The 26,893-nt window shown below is 42.4% G+C and overlaps 1 protein-coding gene across 1 annotated transcript; it reads right to left on the bottom strand.

Moving 5' to 3' along the window:
• Positions 1 to 135: 135 nt before the first annotated feature.
• Positions 136 to 26,893, bottom strand: TNNT3 (troponin T3, fast skeletal type). Its single transcript, XM_082059178.1, has 12 exons — positions 26,859 to 26,893; positions 25,680 to 25,693; positions 14,321 to 14,341; positions 10,100 to 10,118; positions 9,012 to 9,057; positions 8,045 to 8,161; positions 7,623 to 7,700; positions 7,252 to 7,365; positions 6,972 to 7,081; positions 6,021 to 6,111; positions 5,292 to 5,332; positions 136 to 535 (listed from the first exon to the last, which is right to left on the bottom strand). The coding sequence occupies exons 1-12, from the start codon at positions 26,876 to 26,878 to the stop codon at positions 487 to 489; spliced, it is 720 nt and encodes a 239-aa protein (XP_081915304.1). The 5' UTR covers positions 26,879 to 26,893; the 3' UTR covers positions 136 to 486.

Raw genomic sequence — 26,893 nt, 5'->3', positions numbered from 1 at the left:
TGATGATACTGTGCCTCACTGCCAATTGTAGAGCTGGACCAAATGATATTAAATAAGGATTTTGACAATTCCCAAATCCTTGCAAAATGGGATGCGATTAAATAAAGTATGAAACACCATTTCAGAGAGTTGTCATTGGAGTAGGTACTGGTTGCGCTTTATTTACAAAATCCAGAGATTTGTACACAGCAATCTACAGGACAGCATAGGGCTGGTAACAGGAGGATAAAGGACATGCTCAGCAGGAATTGAAGATGCCAGCAAGGAGTCATCTCAGTTTTACAGGGAATCTGCTTCCTTTTGACTGAGGAAGCAGCCAGACTCCTCCAGGAAGAAAAAGAAGAAAAGCAGCAGCTATAGCCAACCCAGGCTGATGTTGCGATTTTTGTTATCGTTGAGGCGTGGGAACACAAGTGATTGGTGAAGGAAGAAAGAGGAGACCAGCAGTGATTTGGCATGCCACCAAGGGCCATCCTGACTGGTTCTTTACTTCCAGCGCCCGCCAACCTTGCCCTTGGCTCCTGCCTTCTTGCTGCTACAATGCAAAAGGAAAGAAAAACATGTAAACATGATGGAAGTGGTGGGGCTCTGTGACCACTGTGCATTGCTGACTCTCAGATTAGGATTGAGTCGCTTTCACTTCTCACGTGTTGGGCACACCTGCCTCTATGCTCTGTGCACATCCTGATAAAAATATTGCTGATATTGTGCAAAGAGATTCCTCCTCAGGCTCCTAGTGAAAGGCCAGGATCTGCATGCCTGAAAGAGGCAGACCCTTCCAGATTCCTGCATTATCAGTACAAAAGTCCAGGTGGTCTCAAGACAAAATGATAGGCCTATCCAGCCACAGACTTGATGCTTCCTGAATTAAATTCTGCTATGGTCTGGATTTTAGTATTCAGAGATATTTCTGGAGAAAATTTCCCCATAGGGGAGCTCTGGTCAAATTCCCCAGATGCTCTCATCATCTAATAGTGGAGGCAAAAAGCTGAGTAATAATTTAAATGCAACTAAGAATGGCTTTGCTCTAGCAGAGGCAGAGTGGCTTCTTCCTTACATCACATGAGCAAGATCTTCCAAAATGGTCCAAACAACTTTTTAGGCCTCCCCTCAAATCAGTATTCCTGTCCTGCTCATGGTATGTGTGGGAGCAGTTCAGCTATGCTCCCCATGCAAAGCACCTGAGGCAAACTCTCTCCAAACAGTGTCTTATTGCATACAGAAGGGCAATCCTACATGCAAGCCACTTACCTTCTGTCTGAGAAGCAGACATGCCTGGAGTCAGAGAGGGCCAGGCATGAAGTTAGTTGGGTTAGATTCTGCACCGGCTCCCATAGGCAGCACCTCGGCCTTTGGGGCTCAGGACACTAACAAACCTTTCCATCTCACACACACAATGATAAGGCTGCTTCTTGAACCAAAGCACATGCAAACTGGGGGCAGCTCTCTGACGTGGCAGAGAATGGGGTTGGGGGACAAGCACAAGGTGGTGAGGCCTTGTTATCAACAGAGAGGCCTTTCCTCCAAGGAGCAGAAAAACATGTGAACAACACATCTGAGAAGATTTTTGTGATGTTGCCCCATGGATTGATTCAAGTGTACTAGCCATTTACAGAAGGATGTAGCACAGTGACACAGACATACACATAGTGGATACTTTACCTTCTGACCAAGTTAGACTTGGTCCACTAAAAAAATTGAGCTTTTACACGACAGAGAGCAGAGCATTTTCTGCTTATCTTAAATTCACCTTGGTGTCCCTTTTCCCAGCCTTTCCACGGATTCAAAATCCAGCACAGGACCTGCATAGCTCCTCAAATGAAGGCAGAGCCCTTTAATCTCCACAAGCGCCTGTGATGTTTGATGTTATGCCTAACCTTTAGAGTGTGCTTAAGGAGACTTAATAAAGTCTGAAGCAAAAGGATCACTTGATCCTTGTATAACACATTAGCAGACATTGCTTTGGAATGACACAGTCTAGGCTGGATAGAAATTTAAGTACACAGAAATCTCATGAGCTGTGGGCTTCTCAGTGAAACCTTTCAAAACGATGTCCTGAGAGAGTATCATGTGCTTTGTGGGAACAAGCATGCAGTAACGGTACTACCTGTTGTGGGTGGTGTGGCAGTGCCCCTCATAATAGCAGCAACAACCAGATAAACCATGGCATCCTTCTGCAGCTGCACATTCTGCTGAGGTTTATCAGCCTACAGCTCTGTACAGAAAATACCATGGGAAGGTCAAGCCTTATGTTTGGCATCTACAAGACAACTGAGCCCCCAGTGTTAAATTCATTTGATAAGGCAGAGTGGCTTGATGAAGTGGGAAGGCAGTGTCTGGTCACTCCTGTCATCCAAAGATGTCACCAAAGACCACCACTTCATTCCTGGAATGACTTTGCTAAGGAGATACAGAAGCACAGTGAAGATCAAATCCCACCACTGCAGAGCTCTTTGCTCTTGCTTCTCTGAAGTTCCTTCTCTGTGTCTGTTAGTTTTCTACATGCCTTAGCCCTCAGGCTTTGTCTAGCCCTGGTCTCTGGTAAGTTCACTGTAAACACCTAGAATAGTTAAAGACATAAGACACAAAAAATCTAATGAAATAGAAGTCTTATGGTGAAGGAAAGTAGGAGAGAGACAATGAGTGAAAAGAGCTCACAGCAGTAATCCCACGATGTTAGTCTTGTTACACACCATTCCTTACAATCTTAGCAACCACTTGTTTACCCTTTGTAAACAATGGTTGTGTTCTCTCAAGTATTCAAAGCACCTTAGTCAGGTGTTTGAAAACCCCAGCAATAGACAGACGGAGATTTTGCAGACATGGTGTGAAGAAACAAGATTTGGTCTTGTTAGCTGTTACATTCACTTCAGTTTCCCCTTCATTTTCTCAATGTGAGGCAGTATGGGAGTTGCCCTTCCATCTCTAGCCTCATTTCATTGCAACAAGAAAATGTCGGTGCTGAGGCTGAAGCAACTACTTTGAACACTGAGGAGATATCCCCAAGCCAGGAGCTAGGAAGGGGATATAGGTACTTACTGCTTCTGAGCCTGATCAATCCGGTTCCTGAGGGTGACAATCTGCAAACAACATACATGACCAGGGTTTTTAGAGATGAAGAAACCTTGTTCCCTCACAGAGAGGGGAGTTTTACCTGATGAAGTGCTGGAAGCAGGTGCCTATGGTAGGAATTAATACTTACTTTGAAATAAAAGCTCACCCTTGCTTGAAGGAGAGAAATGTTCCCTGGAAATCAATCCAAGCCAATTTCATATGTCAAGGGAAAGAAAAGCTATATGTTTATAATCCTTACTAGAAGAGTTCCTATGTATATGAATTAATCCTGTGCACTCACATGTCAAACCGCAGGCAAGTGAACTGGAATGAACATCACCATGGCCAGCTAGAAAGTTCTTGCATGGCCCCATCCACCTGTATGTGTCAATCTCACCTTCTCACTCTTCCTCCACTTTTCACATTCAGACGTGTATAAGCTCAAAGAGCTTTGGTGGGGTTTGGATGGGGACCTCAAGAATGGAAGATGGATCACACATTCTGCTGGAGTACCTTTGTTGGTTGGGAGAGCAGGAGGTGAGGAGCTTGCAGCAGTCACCACCTTCCCAGCCACAACTTTCAAAGGGGCTGAAGAAAATATTCAAGGAGAGCTTGAGCGGCCACAGAGGAAAAGGTTGGAGTTGGGGCTCTGAACACCTTCCCAAGCTCTGTTGACAACTGCAAGCCACTAGAGAGTCTGTCCTATAAGACAGAGCATCTCTTTGTTTAGCCACAGGTAAACTGCATATTTCAACCTGATGCATGGGAAAGCAAACACCTACCTTACACAGGATGTGCACCTCATGGCCTGACTTAGCACCTCAGTCCTGGCCCGTAGCCCCGGACTCAGTACAGAAATCCTTGGGCTCCTCCAGCTCAGGTACTGGAAAAGCCCACAGGAACTAGGGTGTAATAGAGAACCCTCTTCTATCCCTTCACCTTCTCATTTGCAACTGAATCAAAGTTCTACCTAGTTTTCCTGGGTGGAAAAATGCACTTGTTTCTGCTTTTGGTGTAATTCAGGGTTCTCTACTGGCTCTGCAGGTCCAAGAACTGATGACCCAACATTTGAGTATATAAAGTGGCACTTGACATTCGGCACGTGTGAAACAAGAAAAAAAAATTCATACATTCAGATTGGCTCAACAATCAGTATTTCCTGGCTCGTGTTTTTCCATGGCAAACAGAAACAAAATAAGAGACTGAAACATTAGCAGGAACAGGACAACACAAGGAAGGAAAGATCAGCAGATCGGCTGCTTTTGTACTTACTCATGGAAGTTTTAATATCTGCAGCAGTGGTTTAGATTATTTTTTGCAACCAAGTATTTTTCCCACGTATGGAGGAGAACCAGCTGTCTTCAGTTTGACCCAAAGACTTAAGACTTACCTTGACTGATAACCTTGTGATAGTGACTATAGCACTCACTCTCCTATGAAGCACCAAAGAGCAACAGATACTAGAGCTAAATAGCTCCACTCCTGTGTGTCCCAGTTCCTTCCTTTGTCTCTCCCTTGCATCCTCGCTTGAGTCTCCTTCATTCCCTTCTGTGTTTTCACTTACCTTTCTCCTCACTTTTTGCCTTTTTCTTCCACTTTTCTTCTACAATCTCAAGTGTGCATTTTCCTTCTATTTTGCTAATTCCTTGGACTTTCCTTGCTTTTCATCAGCAGCCACCCCTCTCTTTATTTATGCAAAGGTTTAATTACCATAGCATGTACATCTCTGCTAGCACTGCTTTAATTCCTGTTGTTCCACACCCAGCTGACCTGTTATCTTTAAGCTAGCCATATCCAATATTTTGGATCTGGATAAGCATGTAGCCACAAGGTGGAGAACCTTTCCTTTCTTGAATGATATCCAAGCTATTACACATGCATCCTTAAGCTTCTGCATGTATCCTAGGTGCATCAGGGCGACTCACCACACATGTAATAACAGAGGTTTGGATAGGGAATTATTTTAGTGACGGTCTGAGTGGGTTGCATGCTCTGTTCTTTAGCCACATCCCTGTTGGACCCTGACTGTTTTCCTACATTACTGCTTTATCTCTTTTCAAAGAATGGAAAGGGAGAGAAAAAGGAAGGGAAGGCAGAGACACAAGATCCAGTTTTCTCTTTTCTCTCTGCACTTGGAGCCAAGTGCCAGTTTCTGTCTGGCACCTGACCATGCGGCAGGCTCATGCATTTGGTAGCTTTTGCTGCTGCTGTTACACAGGCAAGTTCATTGTACTTACAACTTGGAAAGCTCCTGCAGCCTGCAACGCATTGTTAAAATCTAAGAGAGATTGAGATAGTTACATTGGTGTTGCTCATTCCCTGTCAGTCTGTGTCTGTGTGATTGGGAATTAAAAGGAGAGTTAGGTGGTGAGAGATCCAGTAGGATTTCTCAGCCACTGAGACCTGACATAGGTGAGTGCAGCCCTGTCCTGTGACTGTAATGGAAACGCATCCACTTTCTGTTACCATATGACACTTCAGTCAGGTGTTGCTGTCTGGAGACAGTTTTCAGTGATTCCAGAGAGCTCAGTCCACAGGGAATCTGTCTGGGTTATGAATAAAACTTACAAAGTTCAAGTGTGAAATCAAAGACGGATTTGAAAATATTACTTTGCAATGGAGGTGAGTGATTTGAGAGTTACTGATTTTTCAGGCCACGACTACCTATAGATAAACAAGAATAAACAAGATATGTTTGGGCAGAGGGTGGAGAGTTCATTTTCTGTTGGGATTGCCTTTCCATGGGGCACTGAAAACCTTGAGAGTGGTCTATTTCAGCCTAAAATGTGAGATCCAGATCAAGTATGTATGTTAGGGGAAGGCAGTTCCAGGTGTCTTGCTGTTTAAATATTGCATAAGGGCATTGGAGACCCAAATGATGTCACCACATGGCTTTTGCCAGGGGAGTTACAGAGATTTTTACATTTTGGACCCAGTCCCATTAGCAAAATGGCTTCTCAACTCACCTCATATTTTTTCCTCTTAATCTGCTCTGTAAAGTCATACTTCTCATTCTCCAGCTGGTATAACCAGTCCCACAGTTCCTTAGCCTTGTCCCTATGTATTTATGGGGAAAAGAAGATGAGAGGAACACATCACATCATATATTTTCTACTATTTTCACATCACTAGTAATGAGGCTTTTTACCTTTTATTTAATGCAGTTCACACATTTCCTGCAAACCCTTTCAATCCTCTGAAAAGCTACTCAACATTTTCAAGGTCACATTTTTCTTACCTTCTCACCCAAGAACCTTGCACTCTTGTATGTATCACACACTAACATATTTTCTACAGATTTACTTCTCCTGCTCACTCTTACTGAAAGAAGAGAGTCCAGGGAAATCAGATGAGAAGGAAGGAGGATTCTGAAGGCCACCTAGATGAGCAAAGCACCTGCCATTGCACAATCTCATCTGTTTCAGGGCTGTGAGCCCACTTCATCTTTCAATTATGTGTAAACTCCAATATGTGGAATCCAGACTATCATCTGTTGACTGCTCTGCAACAGAGCACTTGGCTTCCAAGCCTCCAGCCTCCACGGAGACCCATACTCATACCTTAGCAGCTCAGCTCATCCCTGAGAATGCTACAGACACCAATCTGTAGGTTTGTTCAACTAATCTCAGAGCTGGCTTTAAAGTTTGTACCTAGTCCTGTAAACTACTAATCCTAATTAGCAGGAGAGGCTAATGGAACTATGCCAGGAGCATGGCTAGATGGCTACTAAACCATTTCAGCAATTCCCCATGTCTCCTTTCCCCTCCATTCTCCAGAACAAGTAAAGAGACAACTTAACATTGTCCCGTGATGAATTTCAAGGATGGTCCTCTCCTCTACCTCATTTGCCTCTACTCCAGGACAGTCAGACCAAATTTCAGTGGATTACATTCAGTAAGTTAAGGTAAGCATGTTACCTCAGCTTGTCTTCATTAAGGTGGTCAATGTTCAAGGGCTTGCGTCTCTCTGCCAAGACCTTCTTCTTCGTCTCTCTAGCTGTTTGCTTCTTCCCTCTCTTCTGATCAGCCTATTTTTCAGAACATCAAATGATGAAATTATTTCAGTGACAGAGCATACAAGACAAGCTGCTAGGGATCCAGTAGAAGGAAAGGCAAGCTGTTTTGTAATAAAGACCGTTCCCAGTTAACCCCATGGTTTAATGCTTCCATATTTCTTCCGCTGATTCATGCTTTTTACCTTAGCCAGATAGCTGCTGTATGTGGCACCCATGGAGGACAAAGCCTTCTTCTTCTTGAGATCATCCTCAGCTTTTCTCTTGGCATCTTCTTCCTCTCTCCGTGCCTTTTCCTCCTGTAAAGTGTGACACACAGAAGCGAATTACTCCAGGAGAGACTCACAGCTTCCCCAGCAGCCAGTGTCATTGCAGGGAATGTGATCAGGTAAGTGTGTTGATAAGAACTGGCAGCTCCTGTTTCCTGTCCTTGCTTTAAGAGGGTGGTCATTTCTTCTCCAAACTGAGAGAGGCAGAACCTGTAGTTTTTTTTCTGTCTCTAGAGATCGCCTCCAATACGATGCTGAGACAAGGACAGAGATGCAAGGACACTTACCGCAAGCCTTGCTTGACGCTCCTTCTCCTTCTCAGCCCGGATTCTCTGTTGCTCTGCTCTTTCAGCTCTGCGCTTCTCCTGCAAGAAGAAGCAGTGGTAGAGGCATTGAGTCATTATTGTGGCTTTACCTACCTCTAGTATCATGCCCCACCACCGAGAGGTTTGTTTCCTGGAGAGTGAGCCACCTACTCCCTTGCCAGAACACGCAAAAGGGTTTAATGTGCAATTCCCAGATGTAAAACAAGAGGATCAAAAAGGGGACAGATGTGGGATTAAGCCATTTGGTGGTGACCCGAGCAGTCTCTTCTGTACATGGCAGTACAGCTTTCTGCCAAGCTCTGACAGTGGACTAATGGATTCAACTTCTCATCTACAGAGGATCTCTCAATCTAATACAGGGAAATGGCAATACAACGACTCACAATTCTCTCCTTGAGAGCAACCAGCTCTTCCTCTTCCTTTCTCCTGGCTTCAAAGTGGCTGTCAATCAAGGCCTGCAGTTCAATCAGATCTTTGTTCTGTCTTTTCTTTTGGATGTCCTAGGAGAGCAGGAAAATGCATTAAGCCACCCCATATTGCTCTGGGAACATGCCCTGAACATTCCCAGCACCTTGCCTACACAGAGAAACAAAAGCAGAAACTGTCTGCAGATATCCAGAGAAATCTATGGGTTTAGCTTAAATGGCTGTTGATGCAGGTCAGCAACAGACTCATCCAGTGACAGTCAGGACCCCAGAAGGGAACAGAATCCACACCTCCCATTCCCCTACACCATATTTTATCCATGGCTTTGCTAAGCTGCCTCCTCTTTGCATATGCTTTGTTGCTTCCTCTTCACTTTGGAATGTGAATCTTACCTAGAAAATGCTCCTGCATTTTTGGACAAAGAAGATGTTTCTGTGGAGATTTACAGCTCCAGAGTTTCTTAATTTTTCAATCAACTTTCTAGGAAGGTATTTGGATCTCTTTTTATTATTAAAATTCTGTTGTCATTTTAGGTGGTATTTCTCAGCAACAGCTTTATTTCAACCTGTAACTTTCAAACAATGGGGATCTGGGAGCTCCTAAACCACTTACTTTCTCCTTTCTTCATATATTGGCTTCAAAGATTCAAGGACCAAAAAAACCCAACCAACCAAACAAAAAAAAACACCGAAAAAACCCCATGAATTAACAATTTAGTTTAGTCACATTAGCAACAAATGTATTCAGAGAGTTTCAGGGAGCAGAGCGTAGCCTTTCACCGAAAAGAGGTGACAAATCATCCATATTTTTGTCCTTGACTTTATCCTCAGCACTGTCCAACAAAGGAGGAGTTATGTGGCTTTGCACACATGTGTATGGCTCAGGTACGGACAGACAAAATAAGCCAATCTCAGGAATACTTACATCAAAATCTACTTTCTCACCCTCCGGTATTTTAGGAGCAGTTAGTCTGCAGAAAATCAAAAACAAACAAACAAATAAACAAAAAAAATCTTAAAGAGCAGGCAGCTTTTTAAGTAGCACATCCTGACCTGGTCTGCCCTCTGGAATGATGCTGACAAGGAGAAGTATTGATGATACAGAGGGGTGAAAGAGCAAATCAATGGAAAACTACTCCAGAATAGCACTAAGGACTGTTGTCCCTCATGGAAGGTCATGCAGGGCAGGGAGTTGCCCCTAAAAACCCTTTTCATTCCCAAAGCCTGTGGTCATTCCCTGCCACACGGAAAGACATTGGCCCACATGGCTGTCGGTGCAGAGCTGCACTCTTCATTCCGGGCAGCTAGTGGAGTGGGAAGGGAAGGTTCAGGGGCCCAGAGACAGAAGGTCCATGGGAAAATCTAGTTAAGCTCAAGTCAGCCCAGCCCAATCTTTGCCATCCTTCCTACTGTCAGCGATTGTGGATAGATGGATGGATGGATGGATGGATGGATGGATGGATGGATGGGTGGGTGGGTGGATGGGTGGGTGGATGGGTGGGTGGGTGGATGGGTGGATGGGTGGATGGGTGGATGGATAGATGGTTTCCCAGCCATGGCCTCTCACAGCGGACTTAGAGTTGAACCACCTGCATCTTGGGGACTGTTGTATCTTGGACAGTTCATAGAATCATAGAATCATTTTGGTTGGAAGACGCCCTTAAGATTGAGTCCAACCATAACCTAAATCTAGCACTAAACCATATCCCTAAAAGCCTCGTCGATATGTCTTTTAAACACCTCCAGGGATGGTGACACCACCACATCCCTGGGCAGCCTGTTCATGAGTCCTCTGACTCTATCAGGAACTGATGTTAAGACCCTGGCCAGTAACTGCTGCTAAGGCGTCCTCTGGCAGAAGAGACATCCTGGAAAGGCATGCAGGAACAGCTGGATGTTGCAAGAGAGAGGGTTGGATAAAGGCTTCTGGTGGCCGTTTGCCTAATAGACAATCTAAGGGCTTCTGAGAAAAATGATCCCACGGTTTTGAAACTCTCTGCCCCTCATACTTACTTTATTCTGGGCTTCTCCTCTGTATTTGGAAACATAGAGCAAAACAGGAAAGGAAAAAGAGGGAGAAGAGTTAGAACAACAGAGATCATGCCAGCTGCTAAAGTAAAAGGAGGGAAGGGAAACTTAATCCTAGGGGAAACATCCCAGAGAAACTGGTTAAATCTCAAGCACTTCCAAAAGAAATACACATACTCACACACCCATTTTGATAGGAGTGAAACTGTTTTTACCCTTGAAACAGAATTTGGCAGAAAGGAATCAAGAGACTATATAAAAGTCTCAAACGTAGCATCTGGAAGGCAATGGTTTCATATAAATGCTAAATTATTTTTCTCAAACCATCCTGACCAAAGCTCTAAGGAGGACAGCTGGGCTGGAGGGTAAAAGAAAACATTGCCTTTTTTAATCAGCTTTTCTTTTGCTAAAGTTAAACTGAATCGTAAGTTATGTCAATGATAACTAGGCTTCACCATTTCTGCTCAAATGCCTCACATGGAGGCCAGGAGGAAAAAAGCTTCATGACACCCATTATTCTCTAGGTTCATTGACTTCCAAGACAGCTTAGGGCACATGTCCCTGAGATACCTTGGTGCCATGAGGAAGCAGCTTATTTTTCTGCACTGTGTGGTGCTCCTCAAACCCAGCTTGGAAAGGCTCTCCTCTCTTAGTGAGCATCCTCTCTTGCTGAGGTACATGCAAAATTCCCATGGGCATTAACGGGAATGATCTTTGCATCTCCAGGAGAGGTGTGGTGCCCTGATGGGCAGGCTGAACCATCACAGAGTCTGTCAACTTGGGCCCCCGGCAGTCAGAAGTGCTCCCTTGCAACAACTGACCTTTCCATGCTCTCAGAAATGTGCCATCTTATGAGTCACTTGCTTAACATTTGTGCTTGTGATCAATTTCCCTCCTTGCTCTGCTTTTTAAATTTTAGTTATTAACTCCAGTGTAATGCCAGTAAGTTCAACACTGTTATTCTCACAAATAGAAGTAAATTAAACCTATGTGTTTATTCTGGCCCAGTCTCACAGGGGCCCAGGTTGACTTTCATAACCACACGCTACGTTTGAACTTTCAAGGATGCTGCTGGATTCTGCAGTACAAGACTCTCCCTGTACTGGTTCAGTGGGAGGAACTGAGGTAAAAAGCTCACAGTCTATTGAATCTGGTAAAAACAAACAGCTTTGCGAAGTAAAAGTAGAAATAGCCTCCCTCAGGAATGGGTACACAAACCCTGGTGTCTGTATCATGATAGAGAAAGCTATTATATATTAGATCATATAATATCATATTATATCATATCATAATCATATCATGTAATATTTTTTCAAATGTATATTTGCATCCAGGTGTTTTGGGACTGATGAAGGAAATTGGAAATAACAAATTGAACAGACTAGGATAAAACAAAGTGAAACATTATAAGAGGAAAAAGAATAGCAAAAACTGATACTGGAAAATATTTAGTGGAGACATCAGTTGCAAGGATGTTGGATAATAAAAAACAGAGAAAGTGGCTGGAAATGGGTTATTGAGATAAAAGGCATGGGAGATGCATAAAAGAAATCAGAAACCTACCTTTCCTTTCTCTCACACTTTCCCATACCAATTTCAGTAATGAAATTTTGGGGGTACATTTCTCTCATTTACTGCAAGAACACTACCTACCAAAACATATCTCAATTGTGGCCTACGGATGCTAGAGCAATGCTAATAAAATAAACAGCATGTAATTAGAAAAGTGTTTTAGAGCACTTGTATAAAGGAAGACACAAATAGCTCCTGAAGAAAAATACCATTAGCAAACAGTGTACTTCTATATTTTGCCAGTTATTTTTTTAATTGTTTTGCTTTTCAAATAGCCAGTGAGCTTCTTAACACATTAGTTAAATTGCTTTTTTTTATCTGGAGACAGGAAAAATAATCACAATTAACCAGTCTATCAGGGATGTTATTCATACAGTGTTCCCTTCCCTCGTGACATACCTACATGATTTTCAGAAACATTCCTGTTTAGCTTAAAGCTGCCAGTTAGTAACATTTTGGAGAGAGGAAAAAAAATAGACAGGAAATGACTGGTTTTGTTTGTTGACCTTGGTCACCAGGATCGACAACTGTCTGTCAATGATTGTGTCAATTTGGTTTCAGCTGCCACCAAATCAGCACTTTAAACTTAATTAAACCAACAAACAATTGTAAAAATAAAAGAAAAATTAAGGTTAGTTCTTGAAATAAGAAGTTTCAGTTAGAATATATATAGGTACCTCCAGAAAACCAGAAAGGAGATAACAAATAAATAGGAGCTTTTATTAAAAGATGAACAGTAATATGTTTGTCCTTTGCAGTGCATGACCCAGCATGGTTCATACTGTATGCACCAAAAGCAGCCCAGGGATGTGATTTATTTTGATATGCCCCTTCTTTCAAGACACCAAGTCAAGGAACTGGGCCAAAATTTGTTGACAAGCAAGAATTGTCATAGCAAATTCCTGTTCCTGTGGTGGATTTTGACTGACATTCTGGTCACTCTTTCCATGAACCATGGAGCTGTGACAAAATCCCCACATACAACCCTGCCAAAAGAAGGCAAGAGCCACTGGAAATCCAAGTTCACTGCCTTGGTGATTAGAGATACAGTCTCTGAGTTTCTGGTTTCCAAAACGGTTAACACAGGGAGAGTACACACCACTATAAATACAACCTTGCTTTCTCCTGCCCGATCTCTGAGATATTAACAGAGTGCTCCCCTTTTTTGTGAATCCATCTGAAGTGCCTTTACTTCCTGCAGAGATCCCTAAACACCCTCCCTTCATCCCACCTCTCAGAAGCAACATTTCTAACTCACAGTGTGTCCTTGAAAAAAAAAAATCAATATACTATTAAGAATAAAAGGAGAGACAAAAAGAGAAAGAGAAAGGGGTTCAGAAAGGTCCTCAGGGTATTCTCCTAAATAAGAAAAAAGCCTGAAAAGTGAGCAAGAAGATTAAAACAAACAAACAAGAAAAAAATTGTCAAAACCAAACAAAAACAAGGAAACACAGAAAATGCAGGGTGGTTTCAAGTGGCAGTGGGCTTTGTCTTTTGAAGCAGCTGGCCGGGTGCTCTAGGGGTAGAGACAGCCAGAACACAACTGGGCTGCTTCAAAGGCCTGTAAAAGTCTGTGAGAGTCTTTCTATACATTTAAACTGGTTCTGAATTTGGCCCTGGGGCCTAAGTTGTCTTGCCCACATATGAGGGCAGAACTCATCCTGCATGCATTTGGATCTGGCCCTTTCACATGAGTCTTGTCCCCATGCATGTGCTCCCCCCACACTCAGGCAAGTATTACGGACACACTGTCTTAAGCCCATGGCCTGCCTCACCAGTCTGAGTAAATTTATTCACATGCTTGATGTTTAGCACAATTTTAAGCGCATGACAGGAGCAGAAGTTTAAATATCTGTAGATTCAAGCCTGGAGACCATGACCTTCTAAGGTTGAGTGAGAAAGTCATATCTATGCAAGGCTCAGCTCCATTTTCAAGCATGCCAATGTGACTTAAGAGATACTTTCCTGACTTTTTGGGGATAGAGAAGGTTTGCTGATGAGAGTATGACACAACAAGTTCTAGCTAAAAGACAAGTCCAAAGGAAGCTTCTAGAGCTTGGTTTTCACTATCTACTGTCCTAATTAGGATGTACAGGCTTCTCAATATGATAGTGACCCCCCAAGGGTGATTGGATATGCACAGTGAGCGATTCTTTGCAGCAGAGAGGTTTTGGCCCAGTTCCTGAGTTTAAAATTGAGTAAAGAACAAAAACAAATAAAGAAAATAAAAAGAGTGAGATGTCAGAAAGATGACTTTGTTGTCCTAAGACAACATCGAGCTACCGTCATAGTATTCACCGCCTTCTTCAGCTGTAGGTTGAAAGATAAAAGCAAAAGAGAAGAAGTTGTGTCAATCCACAACCAGCGCTGTTCTCCTAAGAGCAACTCTCCCCACTCCCTCCCTGCTATGTTGAGAACCTTGGACTCTCTGGAGATCAAACAAGAAGAAAAACCACCTTTTTAGATATTTGATTTGACAAACATACATCCCTTTTCTCCATGTTCATCCAAAGCCATCCAGAGAGACCATATCCCTTCCGTGCTCTCTTGGCTATTGAACAAGGTCAGTGTTTTTAACATTTTTTCCCCAGCACTGAAAGAGAAAAAGAGTGAGTCTGCAGGTGCATCACATACCTTCTTCATGGGCTTCCTCTGCTGGTGGCATGGAGCGAGCAGTGGTGGAAAGACAGGAAATAGAAAGAAAAAAAATATATATTTAAAGTTCTTGGAAGCCTGAGAAGAGACCAGGGAATGCATGAAGGTGGGGGGAAATAAAGGAATTAGTGAATTAAGGCAAGGAGAAAAGGTATCTGGAGAGGCTGTCAGGAGTTAAAGATGTTGTAAGGTTAAAGTAGTAGTAAGCATGGAGATTAAAGGAGAAAAGGGCTGCAAGTGATCATTGTGGTTAATATTTGTTTCTCTTGTTTTGTTCTCTTCTACCAACTCAGGACTCCTGTTCTCTCCCTCACACACACGCATACTCTCATGTTGCAACTTGGTGGAGTAAATCAGAAGTCATGTCACATACCTGGCTCATGAACTTCAGGTGTGAAGTGTCATGGAACAAGATGCGATGAAAAATAAGAGAATGAGAACGAGAAACTTGTTATTTCACACATCAAAAGAGCTTTTGAGCCAAAGGGGAGGAGGGGCAGAGAGGAAAAGGGAAGAGGTGAACAAAGTTAAGAAGTAAACCTGAGATAAAATAGATTAATTACATATGAAATAGCATATAAACAGAAGTCACGAGACAGGGAAGGAATTCAGGTGAAATAGGCATATTTATGATAATAGTGCAGTGCTTAAAAAAAAAACCCAAAAACTTATGAGCATTATATGACATGAAGCACAACCTGACAACATAGTGTACCAAGGTTTACCTTCATTTGAAATATGCACATGAACATAGTCAGCACTCTCAAAGCACTATTAGATCCATCCTTTTCTACAGCAGTATTGCAGTTTTTTTAAACAAACACAGTGTGGTTTGGAAACCTACTGAAATACCTGCTGTAACTCATCATCAGCATTCAGCTAACTTCCAAAGAAGCTCGTTTCTCTTTTCTAGTTCTATGTCTCAGGCCATTTTCTTCCTTGATGACAACTTGGTTGTCTATATAAATCTACTGCTGTTCTTCACATCCATTTGCAATGTAGAATTACAAACGCATTACTTTGTAGGAAGAAAAGTTCATTAAAAGTCTGTGCAGGTCCACATTTCATTCTTCTGCTCTTTCGGCAAAGCAAGAATCGATCAGCAAAGCGGGTTTGTAAGGCAGATTTTGCTTTTCAGCCGTACACACACCACTGAATATTTTGCAAAGCAGACATAACAATAATGCAAAATATCACAGTATTTATATTCCCTGTGTACAGTCAACGGGCCAAATTCTGCCCCAAGGTTTGAAATGAAGCTTCTGCTATAGGAAGAAACATTCATACTTATATCACAGCGCAGAATTTAACCCATTCCACAAGGACACTTTTTGCTAAGCTATTCTTTCATGATAGTATATGTGTTCCCCTAGTTTTTAGTGAAATTTTCATGCAACAGGTAAGTTTCTTCCTCCTTAATGCTGATTTCATGTTACTGAGAAAAAACAATATTAAGCTACAAAACCAACAATCCAAAAGACATGCAAGTTACAAGCTATTTTTAACTGATATTATAGGTTGTTATCTCCTGTCACCTTGTATTTGCTTTCCACACACACTGTCCCAGCAGACAGACGCCAGGAAGTTTAGAAGTTAAAGCACATACCTGGAGGGGGGGCTTCATTTAGTAGGAAGTGTCAGGGGAAAAACAGAGGAAAGGAAGATAAAAGAATTAGAAATAAGTTATTCAGGAGGGGATCACCTCAAACCTTGGTAAGACTGGGTTGAAGGAGTACCATTTGCAGAGTGGGTTATAGGGACAGGGTGTTAATAAGAGTGGAAAAGGAGAGTGAGGTGTGAAGTAGACGGGTAGGGGATGCCATAGAGATGAAAGATAAAAGGAATTTGAATGGTGATGAATTAAAATGCTATAAGTCATGCAACTGCATAAATAGGGGGTGCCTGTAGCAACACTGGCTATCCTTATATTTGAAAGAAAACATACCCAAGAAGAGAGTTTTACAAATGTGCAGTGTAACCTATGTTTCAGTTATGCACGTGGCCTTTTAGCTGTCAGAGCAGGCATGGGGATACAGGTGTTACTGCAGGGAAGTATTGTTCCAATGTATCTCCATGTTTGCATCTCAAGCTCCACCACCTAAGAACCTCCACTGTCAAATGTGAGGCTTGACTCTGCAGAACTGGAAATATTCAGGTCTACACAAGCCTAGTATCGGCTGCAAAGGAGGAGAAACCCCTCGAGCCTGTGTGCCAGGATCCTGCTGCAGGCATTACCTGTGGGCAGCAGCAGCTTGTGTTTCTCAGCTCAGGCTCAGGTACCCACTCTCTGCCCTGGCTGCGGTGTAATCACAGCCCTACAAGTTTTCAGGGGCACTAAAATGCTTCTTCTAAGCTCCTTAGAAGGTGGTTCTTCAGTTACAAACAATAATTATACTTTCCTATAAGGAAAATAAGTTTTAGGGAATCCTAAGAATGGATTGATTCTTCATGACTGTAGTTTTCTTCAACATCATCAAATTCCTACGTACAGGGATGCTTCAGATTAATACATAGGAATTTAGATGTCATACACATGCACTTGGTTAAGGACAAAGTGCCAGCAAAGAAAGATAAAGGAATTAGAGCAAGAATCACACAACAGCAACAACTCTGAACTTTTGCAGGCCAAAGCTGTGACTTAAACCTGTGTTAGACAAAGACATCATTAATAGCAGTGAAACTAAATAATCATACACTGATATGAAAAGCTAAGAAAGTAAATCTTTTACTTAAAAGTTTTCTTTTAAGTTTGTTATATTTACATCTTCTTTATAAACTTTCCTTTTTGTTATGATTACAGACGGGAAAGCAAGCATGGGGAGGCAGCGAGTGTGGCTTTATTGTTAAGCAGATTACATTAATACCTGTTTTGCACAAATTTCAAGCTCGTGTATGTCAAACCTTGAGACGAACACTCAAGTAGCGGGTAGCAGTTCAATAAATACAAGGGAAAAGAGGTACAGGGGCAGGCAAAGCAGCTGGGATGGTAGCAATGACCTTTAACTTGTGCAAACCAAGGTTAGAAAAACCTTCGGAGTGGATAACAGACAAGAATGAATGTGGTTAAAAAGAGAAGGATGTGAAATGAGGAGCGGCGAGAACAGGAGGGAAATGAGAAGCAGCACACAGACAAATGTTGAAGTGTTAAGTCATCCAAAAATCAATCAGAGAGCTTTCACCTCACTCACTTCAGCCCTGGCACAAGCAGTGATCTCATCTAAACTAAGAGGCTGGTCTCCCTCTGTGGACAGCAGAGTGAAATAGCTCGGATGGGTGGCTGCTGAGATGAGGCTGCTTCAATAAAGCTACTCCAAACGGCACAGAATAATTGTCACAGACAGTTTAGGGAATGATGCAATTTCAGTTTCTGCTTTTCCAGATAGTAAACATTACAACATTCCCGTACACAGTTTAAGGATGGCTCCAGGTCCAGTCAGTGGCTATTATTACAACTTATACATTGAGATATTTGTTTACAAAAATGTTATCACATTTTTCATGCAACAGTTAGCTCTTATCCTTATTACTATGTATCAGAGGGCAGAGGAAATTATTACTGGTAGAAGGTGTAAGGAAGCTGCTAGTTACAGTTTATCATTAATATTTCATTTTTATCTGTTTTCTTCCACCAACTTTGAATTCCTGAGTATAATATTAGAGTTACTGGTATAATTTTCCATCAGAAAGCATAGTTTCAATTCAATTTCAGTATTTCAAAACTAATTTCAAAACTCATTGTGAAGTTTTTCGTTAAAAAAATGGAAAAAGTTTCACAACCTTAAAAGGTTGCATAGATATTAACAACTCTAGAAGAAAAAGTTTTCATTTTTTGCCTCGTGACAATGTCTTGTCCCAGATTTGTTCTTGCATTACACTGTATGTACCTCATATTATCCATAAAGACAATGCTTCAGAAGCATCTAAAATAGAATTTTCATTTGGAAATCTGGAAATTTTCCACAGAGGAAAGATGAAACAAAAAATGTTGGAAAAAAATCTTTTGTTTCAACTAAATAATAATAATAAAAAATCAATGGCTGCTAAACAAGAATTTCCTCCTTTTTTTCTTTGTTTGTTTGAAAAGTTTTCATTTTGTCCCATTTCATAGCATGACCTGATTGTGAAATTGCCAAGCGCAATTGAATTTCCAGGACACAATAACCCTTCAGATTGATGCAGAGGAATTCAGAAGTCACATACCTGGTTCATGGACTTCTTTAAGAGGGAAGTAGCAGGGAAGAAGATGCAAGGAAAGATAAGAGAATTAGACCGAGAAACACAGGATGATTAAAATACATATGTGTGTATTTTTTAGCCAGGGTGGAGAGGTTAAAGGGATAAAAACTATTAATAAGATTAAAATATACAGAGGGCACATATGGATGTAAATTGGATAATTATGGAGAGGAAGGACAGGGAGCGTTGGGAGATAAAATATGCAAATGCGTATTGTAAATCAAATGCCATTGGTAGCCTTTGGCTGAAGTAAATATTTACTTGTACTAAATCTAGTCCATTACCCATAGGTTTGAATGTGCAAAAAGGGTATAGACAACCTGTACTTATTCATGTGCATAGAAATCCCAGCCTCTGCAGAAATCAATGTGCTCGGAGGAGCTGGCATTGATTTCCTTAGTGCCCAGAATTTCACCACTGGTGTGTAGGATAGCACACCGATGTAGGAAGGTAAGTATGAGAATGTTACTGCTCTCCAACCTGAAGGATAAATTGCCTGATGAAAGCCTAGCGGGACATGCAGAGAGAGGGGAAGGAGGGTAGCTGAAAGGTAAATGGGTTTGAGCTGGCATGCAGATGCCTTAATAAGTATGACCTACTATTTTGCTAATCACGCAGACTGTCTTACCAGATCTGGACTTTAACTGATGTTGTAAAGTCAAGCAAAAAGGTGACCCTGCTACCCTCATTTTTGCATAATGTACATTAACCCAGAAAAACGCCAATAGTTACAGAAAAATACATGCAACTACATAATTTCTGTGAATTGACGTTTTCTGCAAATATGTTGCAACCAAAATGATGCCACTTGTTCCAATTCTTAGCCCAACAGAAATTTAGGTATGATGCAGTGTCACTTGTTGCTCGCGACTTCGGGAGCAAGTCTCTCCACATCAGCGCACATTGCTGCAACAGCGAGTCTTGTCTCTGCGCAGTGGTGGGGGGACAGGAGGAAGAGCTGCATGCAACTGAGGGATGTGGCATTGCCACAGGGCATGGCTGTCCCACCTCCAGCCCCAGTGCATGGCACAGAGGGAATGCTTTTGGGAACACTATCCCCGAACCAACTGGTATCCATACTGATAGCCTGGTTAGAGAAATCAGAGCACTGGGAAATATATAAGCCATGCCCAGCCTGTGCTTCGGCCTTGCTTTCAAAACATCAGTTAGTACATATTACTCATCACACCACTTATCCTACAAGAGCGAAGCAGCCGTGAGTGTGCAGAGGATGGTTTTGCATCCTCTCCTCTTCAACCACCTCCAGAGTTCCTGCATGCACTGCCACTTTGGGCAGAAACAGAAGAATTTGCAGGTCATGGCACATACCTTCCTCATGAGCTTTAGCAGGTGGGAAGAGTCACAGAGCAAAATGCAAAGGAAGACAAGAGCATTAAAAACATAAGAACAACCTTTCACTCGTACAAAATGTAGGAAGAGGGAAATTCTGAGAGTGTATTGCAAAGAAATAAAATGAATATAGACACGAAAAGCTCTACTGGAAGTGAGGACACAAATGGTCTGGGATATTGAAAACATAAAGCTGATTTAAGTAGCCATATCAGATGACATTTTTCTTATATGCATTTTCCTGCAGTCCTGCATAAGGCCTGGAGCAGCATGCCATTTCACAACCTGATGCCCACCCAAGTGGACTTACAACCTGAGGCCAGCAGGTTTTTGGTGGCACATGGCTGCACATACTACCATGAGACAGTGGCCTAAAAACTCCATTTCATGAAGAAGAAAACCATCTTTAATCATTTGCAAAGCTAAAGCATCAAAATTATCACTAGTTGCTTTATACGACAGGGTTTAAGCTGAATAAAGGGCATGTGGAAAGGCTATCATAAGAATGCCAGCCCAGCAAAGGAGGGTGAATCCTTCCACAGTTGCACCATCAGCAGCTGCTGTAGCAGCGGACTGACCATGGGCACATCTGCACATCGTCCAGAGGCCCAGTCCACCACAAATCATCCAAAATAAGCCTTCCAGGAACACCCAACCAGTCTCAGAGTGAAGACTTCTCAGTCTTCATCCTTTTAAGAGGTTTACATTTCCCAGCAGATTTCATGCTTTTTTTTTCATGCAACAATTACCACATAGCATTGCCAGTGCATCCAATGTCAAGACAGAACATGAAGGAAAATAGTACAAAACACAAAATAGTGGCAAGTTTTATTCTGTATTAATTTGCCTATTTTAAACTCCTGTTTCCTTGTACCATTTTATGGCTTACTGGCTAAGCCAGAGTCTACTCCGAAAGATGGGAATTCAGGAGTCGTGTCTCATATCTTCCTCCTGAGCTGCTTTAGGTGGGAAGAGCCACAGGACAGGATGCAAGGGAACATTAGGAGAAACACATTATTACATGGGCTGATATTACACAGGCTGAAAACACTTTTTCCAGAGGGAAAAGTTTTATCCCAGTAAAGCATGCGCTAATGGCCAGGAAGGGAAGGAATTTGAGGCACATGTGGTTGAGAAACAACTTCACCATGTGAAGGGAAGAAGCAAAAGCTTATTGGAGAGGAAAAATCTCACAGAAAGCTCAAATAATAGATACTAAAATTTCTCTCTAATTCCAGATTTAGAGGAATAGCCTACTGCCATTGCCTGGATGGGCTTTATGGCCAGCTCCACACACAGCAGGAGAGGCTGAGTTACCACTGAGCCAACATCCGCCAGACCCCTCACCCAGATCATTCCCATGTGTTATCCTGGGGCAGAGCCGGTCAGGGGGGAAAGGTGGAAAGCAAATACAACAGAATCAATAAGGCAAAATAACTGGATCCTGCTCCTCTTGCACCACCCTTGAATCCCCCGCCACTGCCAAGGAGCCAGTGGGGAGCAATTCGGAATGTGATGACACATACCTTCTTCATGAGCTTCATCAGGTGGGATGTGGCAGGGACGGAGAGCAATGAGATGGAAAATGAGAACAGTTAGACTAAAGAGTGTGTGAATGCAACAGAGGGGTCTGAAAAAACACAGAGGGTACGAAATAGAAAAACAGAGGAGGAGACAAAATGGAGACAGGCAACCAAAGCACACACAGGTACAAGAAATGTAAAACCTTCAGGACCTGGATGCTGTAAAAACCCTGCAAACCACTCAGACCAGGTCTCCCATGGTGTCATAAACAGTTTATCTTTGTTTCAAATATATCCACAGCACAAAGCTTTGCAAATTTGGAACCAACGCACCCTTTGGCTCCTCCTTCCTGGAGCACCACATCCCAGACCTCTCATGTGCAAAGGGTGAGTTTCTGTTCCAGCCCCTCTCTGCCCTGTGTGTCCCAACTTGCGAATGCCATGTGCAATACGGGGAGCCCACTGAGGTTACTTGCCAGCGTCTACATAGAAATAACTAACAAGATCTGCCTTCTGAAGTGTTGTTTATATTATATATAATATTATATATTATAGTTTATAAAATTATAATATATACAATATACTATATATAATATTACATATTATAGAATATGTACTACGTAACATACGGCTACACACATACCTTACCACAGATGGATTTTGATTTCAAAATCCATCAAATCATTATCTGCCAAGCTATGTAGGAGAAACCAGTTGACATCCAATAGAAACCTTTACAGCCAGGCCCCAGTTACTCCATGGCAGGTGTTTAAAACACCCAAGGCTAAAAATCAGCCTGGGTGCCTGCTGTGATTCGGATGAGGGGATAGTATCTGCATTTTCCCTGCTGCTCCCTCCCCAAAACCACAGTGGAGGTGTGTGCGCAGATATGTGAGGGGCACCCTCAGTGCAACGTGTGCAAAGACCGGAGAAGCCCTCTGCCTGCAGATCCATCTTTCTCTTGCCTCTTGTTTTCTTCTACCACGTTGCAAAATCTAGGTGCCCATCGTCACCAAGCGCTGCTGCGGGATAAAGGGGAGGCTGAGAAGCTGTTTCACATACCTTCTTCTTGAACCTCTTCTGCGGGTGGAAAACAGCAGCAAAGGGAATAGGAGGAGAACATTAAAACAAGAAATATCTTATTGGAACATTCTTGAGGTTTGCCAAGCTCCCAAGCCATTGTGGGTAAGAATACACAATGATGGAATTACAGGGTGAGAAAGAATTAAAACTAACATTTTTATGGGCATATCATGGGGTTATAAATGTTACTGAAATATGGGAATGTGACCACAAATGGAAACCATGTTAAAGGCATTCAATATTTTATTCATTATTAGAGCTGGCTGAAATTTCCTGAAACTGATTTTTGGTGAATTTTTAACCAAAACTAAAATTGCTGCATTTCTTTTGCTTTAAATGTTTTTCTCAAATGGTAAAAAATTTCACCAACTTTTATCAATTTTTGAAATTCCAAATAAATTCATATCTGAATTTCAACAGATGGATACTAACTTTTCAGTGTGTCCCCTTCCCTTTAAAGAAAAACCTAAACTTTTGGAGATAAAGGAAGGGACTTGACACCATTTTAAACAAAAAAAAGGCAAGCAGTTCAGCAAAAACTGTAAGACCAAAAAAAATATATATATTTGTTTCCATATACATATATGCATATATGTACACACACACATATGTGTGTATACATATCTAAAATATTATACATTATATGTATAATACATATATACATATATTATACATTATACTGTATTTTATATACGCATGTATTTACATATAATACTTTTTTTTTAAAAAAAAAGGCCAATTTTCCTACCAGCCCAATAAGTGACATCAATGCCCTCATTTCATTGATGTCTGTGGCTCAGGACTGAGTCCTGGCCACTGGGTGTGAACCACTTGCTCTGGGTTTCTTCACACACATTCTTCCTCCATACTGAGAGAGAAAGAAAGCAGAAGCCATGTCACATACCTTCTTCATGAGCTTCAGGCAGCAAGTGTCATGGAACAAAAAGCAACAGCAAGCAGGAAAATGAAAACAGAAAACTGTTAGAAACTGGTATTGGGGTAAGCTTAGGCCTGGAGAAAAAAAAAAAAAGGTGGTTAGAAAGTGATGGAGAGAAGTTATATGGAAAGGAAATGGATGACTTTGGAAGATAGCACTAAGATCAAGCCGAAGCAGAGAGCAAGGAGAAAAATACATCTCAGGGAAGAAGGTCATGCAGATTAAAAAAATAGGAAGTCACCTGCCTATTAGTTTCATATTAATCATTAAATTCTTGAAACCCAAAAGGAGACAGAGAAGGAAAGAGAAGAGCAAGAAGAAATGCTTCTCCTTTTAGGAAGGCTTGTCTGTAGGAGCAACACCCTTTGCTTACTCTTTGGACATTTGACAAGGCATGAAGGATGGGGCATGAATAGCACCTTCACCTCCCAGGCTCTGCCACCCCGGGCAGGACTAGAGACATGACAATGACTGAAGGCACCTCTACCACCCATTTGGTGTCTCTGTTTTCTTTTTTTGAGCCCTTGGTCTCCTCGGGAGCAATGCTGGGGGAATTAGAGACATAAGGATAATATACTTTAGGGCAGGAAATACTCTTAGCACGGCCACAATCACAGCTCTGTTACCACCATCACTGATGAGAATTAGCTGGTTGCAGCAATCTGGGGGAATCCAAAGCTGCTGTGTATAAAATCCACAAGGTGGATATTTCTGCTTAGGGGCAAGTCTCTGTCTCAGAGCTGGTCTCCTACCCTCCACATGCCAATAATCTACCTCCCAGTAAAGAGTTTTCCTCTTTACCTCTTGGACACTAAGGGCAGATCCCAGGAGAAAGCCCAGAGTCTGGCCCTTACCCCTGTCCCAGACACCTTGGTAAAGGATGGAGGACCAGCAGCTACCCACATCTGAACTGAAGCCAATATGTCAAAAGTTCCCAGCAAATACACCAATAGATCTTCAATTCTTCCTCTCCCTGCTGCCTACAAAAGTTGAAGCAACTCAGGTGAGAAGGGCTTTTCATGCTCCATCTTTCTAGATCTGCACTGTCTCTTGCAGCTTGTCAAATCAGCTTTTGCCAGCTAAAAGCATGTTAAAAAACTTCATCTTTGCCAGTCGGTTGCCTGCGTCGCCTCGTCTGTCCTCAGCAGTACCCTGTCTGATGCTCCCCAGGAGCTGGGCAACCTGCTTTTCTTTTCAGTTTCAAAGTTTAAACTCAACACATGGACATTGCCAAGATGAGAAAGGCAGGATTTCACAGGTGACATGTTGTGTGGGCTCTGTGCCAGACCTGCTCTAAAACTCTCTGAGTTTACAGACAGGTTAACTCTCAGCTTTACAACCATCCCCTATGGCTCATACAAATACGGCGTTTCACGATAACGTGAAGGCTCGGCACATCACAGCCCCAGCTTGGCTGTTCTTGTGGTTTCCGACTGATTTACTGATCGAGTGTTTCAGATCACCTTTAGCAGCAAACACCAAAGAGAAGGGTGAAATACAGACAAGAAAAAGCAGGACCAAGAATCAAAGAAGGATAAATTACGTTCCAAGTTTTTTTGTTACCTTCTTCTTCATATTCCTCTGCATTGAAATAGAGGAAAAAAGCAGACAAATCAACCATCAGCCTTGACTCATCAGTAGGACATTACCCATGGCAGAGCCCCTTACACTCCTAGGGTTGCCAGGCAAGATGGCCTCTGAGAGGCCACTTCCCAATCAGCAAGTAAAATAGCAAATAAAATGACAATATTGTATTGATTTTGTTCTTGGGCAACAGGAGCTCAGGTTTACACACACATTAGAAGGAAAGAGGTAGCAGAGAGGGCCCCCGAATATGAAAAAAAAAGAAAAAGAAAAAAAAAAAGCAGCAAAGAAAACAAACATATGTTTCTATGTATATTTGGGGTTTCTATGTTTTAAACCAGAAAACAGTATGTACAAAAGCCACAAATAAATTGCCAGCAGATGGCAGTGTCTTTACAAAAAACAGCAGTGTACCCCACAACCAGGGCATCGATTTGGGGCTATAAGTAGCTAAGATCACCAGAAGCTGGTGACAGACAAACAAGCAAAAAAGGAGACCTCAGATTTGTCTAACCATACCAGCACTTTTTGTGAAAATATCAACAGTGGCCAGAAAGAAGACGGACACGGTCAGCGAATGCTGCAGGCTTGCATGGAAGCAATTAAAGACAGATTTAAGACTTACCCTCTCCTTGCTCCCTGCGAGAGAGGAAAAAAGGTTATTGAAACTAGATAAATATTCCTTTCACTCCATATTATCAGCAAGCTTTAAACCATATACTGAAGCAACCTAATGGCCTGTTCTTTAAAGTCCATTACTTCCTCTTTCCCCTATTCTCCCGTTGCTCTTCCAGCAGGCATTTATTTTAAGATTAGTAAAGTGACTGGGTCTGGGTTTTATTTTTAATAGTGTTCCTCATTCTGTTGGTGTGTATGGATCCATACCCAGGAATAATCCTACCACCACAGGACTATAACATGATACCTACAGATAAGCATTGTGCAGGGGTTGATGAAGCTGGACCTCAGCCCCAGTGTGCCAGGCAAGTCCAATGACCTACACCAATCCAGATGTGCTCCACGCTTCCTGAACCTTGGGGCTGTCTAATAAATATTTGGGATAAGCCAGATGCTGCTCAACGTTTATCCCTTGGCTGTACTAACATCAGTCTCAAGGTCTGTTCCTGTTCCTTGCCTCCACTTGCCATCCTCTTCTGCTCCACCATCACTTGCATGAAATCCAAAGCCCAGAGCTGCCCTGAGGCCAGAGCTTAAACAAAGGACATCTTAGTTATAGATTGCTTGAAAAAGGTGCCAAATCTCATCTTTGGCAAGTTTTTATTGTTTTAAAGAGCAGGCTGGAAAAAACAACACAGGCTGATCTGAGCCTGCCTCATGGCAAAGGAGGGGACTAAATGACCATTACAGGTGTGTCCATGATGCCTCTGATCCCATGATTGCCCTAAATCTCTTCTCTGTACCTACTGATGCATAAACATCAAATGACCACATTGGGTTTTTTTGTACTACTCTAGACTTGTTAAATCAGGGCAAAAAGTGGCTCCGCCGCTACACTGTGTGTTTAATTCCCCCTCTTCCAGGTGTAGTGCCATGGCCACCAAGGACGTGTGGAGCTGAGTGGAGGTGTTTGGAGGGGGCCCCTTGTTGGACAAGGAGGGTGTCAGGTGAACTTCAATGGTCCCTTAGACACCCAAAATCCAGGACGCCCCTTCCCCACTGCCTCAGGGTCTTTGGGCCATGCACAGCGCAGACACAGCCTCTCCACCCCATGGAGATGCCCAGTCTCCACTGCATGGAGCCAAGCTGAACAGACGAACACACAGGCATTTTTCTCTCTACTTACACTTCCTCGGTATCAGACATGTTGGCAGCGAGTTT

The sequence above is a fragment of the Streptopelia decaocto genome (genome assembly GCF_964273445.1).
Source record: "Streptopelia decaocto genome assembly, chromosome: 7".
NCBI lineage: Eukaryota > Metazoa > Chordata > Aves > Columbiformes > Columbidae > Streptopelia > Streptopelia decaocto.
The sequence above is the reverse complement of the archived record's forward strand: the minus strand, read 5'-3'. Positions and strand labels throughout refer to the sequence as shown.